Source organism: Chiloscyllium plagiosum, chromosome 47, assembly GCF_004010195.1.
Source record: "Chiloscyllium plagiosum isolate BGI_BamShark_2017 chromosome 47, ASM401019v2, whole genome shotgun sequence".
Lineage (NCBI taxonomy): Eukaryota > Metazoa > Chordata > Chondrichthyes > Orectolobiformes > Hemiscylliidae > Chiloscyllium > Chiloscyllium plagiosum.
The window spans coordinates 10,579,770-10,582,830 of record NC_057756.1 but is presented as its reverse complement, the minus strand read 5'-3'; the positions used below and the strand labels follow the sequence as shown (position 1 = coordinate 10,582,830).

The window sequence follows — 3,061 nt, the reverse complement described above, 5'->3', positions numbered from 1 at the left end:
AAAACTTTAAATATTTTATAAATTAATCTTTCCGCACAGACAAACATAAATGGAGATGAGGGGAGAATATATGGGCAGCAGGGAAATTGGGAAAACAGTCTTTGTTCACAAGACCTGTTGGCTCGGTTAATGCTTATTCAAAGGTTTTTGCATTAGCATTTGTTTCTGGTTGCAAAAGGCAGACTGTAGCTGATTCACTTATGTAGTGAGTTCTCTGAATTATCCAATCCAGACTTACAACTTGCAACATTTTGAGAAGGAATAATAAGCTGGCTTTTAAAATCAGGTTTAAAGTGGCTTACTGCAGGGAACTGAGAGTGAGTGTGTTTTGGCTGCTGCAGACCTACTGGTTTCTCCTCAATCTGACCTCGCTTCTCTCTGTCTTATTCACAGCCCAAACTGTTCAGCTACCTGACAACCAATCACATGGTTGTTAGTGGGCAGAGGACCTTTCTCATTGAAACCTGGCCACCAATCCACACTAATCAACTTATGTCCAGTGTTCAGTATTCAGTTTTTGGGGATCTATCTTCAGGATTTGATATTCGGTTTTTGGAGGTCCTTGTACAGACTTGTATTTCAGAGTATTTGGTTTCAGTGTTCTGGATTCAGTGATCAATGTACAGTGTTTGGAGATCAGTGGTCAGGATTCCAGTCCCGTTTTTGGAGGTCACACTTCAGGCTTGTGTCTCAGAGTTTAGTATTTGGCTTTGTGGTTTATTGGTCAATGTTCAGGGTTCAGAGTTCATTGTTCAGTGTTCAGTCTTCAGTGCTTATGTCTCGGGGTTTGCAGTTCAGAACTTGGGGCTCAACGTTTTGGGTTCAGGTTTTGGAATTTGCTGTTCAAGATTTGGTGTTCAGGTTTTGGTATTTGTGCCTTGAGGTTTAGGATTGGGGTTCAGGCTTTGGGATTGGTTGTTTGGGTTCAGGTTTTAGGGCTCAGAATTCAGAGTTTGGGATTTAGGTTTCAGTGTTTGTATCTTAATGTTCAGGCTTTGGGGTTCAGTGTTTGGAGTTTTCCAGTTTATGGTTCAGTGTTTGGGGGTCTGGGGTTTGTAGTTTAGGGCTCAGGATTTGGGGTTGAGGAATCAAGTGCGGGGTTCAATGTTTGGTACTCAGTTCGAAGTTTTCGGTTTGGGCTTCAATTCTGGGCTTTGTTGTCTTCAGACTCCCCACATCATCCTCTCACCATGTTCTCTCTCCTCACTCCTTGCCCTCCTCTACAGATGGACTACCTGGGCCCACCTTTCGATAACCCGGACTTTGACCCTCCACGGCTGAATCGCACGGAGGCCATTCCCAGTGCCACGCTAGAAGTGAGTGCTTGGAGGAACCTGGGTGACCAACATCGACTAATGGAGAATCTTCGGGCCTACACCCTACTGCTGCGGTGTCTAGGAGACGTAGATCGGGAGCTGACCAACCCCGCCCTGAGGCTCACCTTCCAACACTTCTGTGCCAGCGTCCGAGGACTGACCATCAGCATCTCAGGCCTGGTGACCTCACTGGGCTATCCCGAGCCTACCCTCCTTCCCCCTGCGCACTTGGACAGGGGCTTGTCGCCTGCCCCCAGTGACTTCCTGAAGAAACTTGACCACTTCTGGCTGATGCGGGAGCTGCAGGGCTGGCTACTGCGCTCGGCCAAAGATTTCAATCGCTTAAAGAAACGTCTTGGTGGCTTTGTTACCCATTTGGACTATCGGAGGCCATGATGCGGGGGGAGGGGGGAGATACCCCTCCCTTTTCTCCACTCCCACCCCCAAACCCCCTGCCTTGACCATCCCATTAGTGCCTTATGCTAAAACACATTCCCCACCTCTACCTGTGTCCCTCCTCCTGCCAAACATTCCCTCCTGCTGGATGTGATTACACGAGCGGACAGTATTCATACAATAACCCCCAGTGCACCATTTACTACAATCGGTCCTTTGTGTCCAGGAATACCTTCTCTGCAAACAACAGGAATGTGGTGTGCGTTTGATTCCATTGTGCCTGAAACCCAAGGACTTCCTCTTACTTTCGCCACAGCAAGGCTCAGCCAAACCAGACCAGACTAACTAATTAGCACTCTTCCCTGGGGTGCAAATTGTTTGCTTATTTGATCTTAAACATTCTCAAGTTTATGCTCACGAGTGCAGGATAAGTGCTTCCAAACACTGTGTCGCTTTTCACCAGCCTAACATCTCATCAAAGTGCCTCAAACATCCCATAATGCCTTACACCCACTTGCACCCCTATATTGTTAGGATTACACTCCAATCTTTCCTCAATGAAGAGAAACACAGAGAGAGAGAGCAAGCAAGGAGCAAATTGTCCTTGGCTGATTTCCAGGATGGACGCAGTTCTGAGGGGAGAGGTGGGACCATGGAGGGGGAAAGAGCAGGGGTCTGAATTGTGCAGTTGCGAGGGCAGGAGGGGGTTGTGGCAAAAGAGGTTGATGGGTGGGGGGTTGACACAGCTCATAAAGTTCTTCCGGCTGTTTTCGTTTTGAGAGAAATTTCTATGTGATTTGGCAGAGTCTCATGTGAGAGCGGGATAAAGCTAAGCCCTGAGCCTGTTGCCGTTTCACAGGGCAATAAGTCAAAGAGCAGGCAAGGAAGGGCGTGGGCAGCAGATCTTGCCTCCTCCAAACACATTGGGAAGTGCCTGATGATCAGGAAGAAAAAATTGTCTCACAGAGAGGGAGTTACACAATATGGCAGAGGAGGAAAAGCCACTTAGAAATGACAAAGAAAACGGCCACATCGCAATCCATAAAGGTTCAGATAAAATAATGTAGTCCCATCGAGAAATACATTGCTCACAAAACTGGCCACGTAAGGGCATTCAACAGCACAGCCAATGTCAACCCCAATACCAACCAATGGGTTAGTGTGAAAGGGAGGATATCAGCCAGGGTTCCCGCTCCTGATCACTGCCCAGTGATCCCTGGGTTACAGAGAGAGAGAGAGAGAGAGGGGGGAAATCAGCCAGGGTTCCTGCTCCTGATCATTGTCCAGTGATCCCTGGGTTAGAGAGAGAGAGGGGGTAAATCAGCCAGGGTTCCTGCTCCTGATCACTG

The 3,061-nt window shown here is 48.0% G+C and overlaps 1 protein-coding gene across 1 annotated transcript; it reads left to right on the top strand.

Moving 5' to 3' along the window:
• The first annotated feature begins 1,226 nt into the window (after positions 1–1,226).
• On the top strand, positions 1,227–1,892 carry clcf1 (cardiotrophin-like cytokine factor 1). Its single transcript, XM_043683345.1, has one exon. The coding sequence runs from the start codon at positions 1,227–1,229 to the stop codon at positions 1,710–1,712; it is 486 nt and encodes a 161-aa protein (XP_043539280.1). The 3' UTR covers positions 1,713–1,892.
• The last annotated feature ends 1,169 nt before the right edge of the window (positions 1,893–3,061 follow it).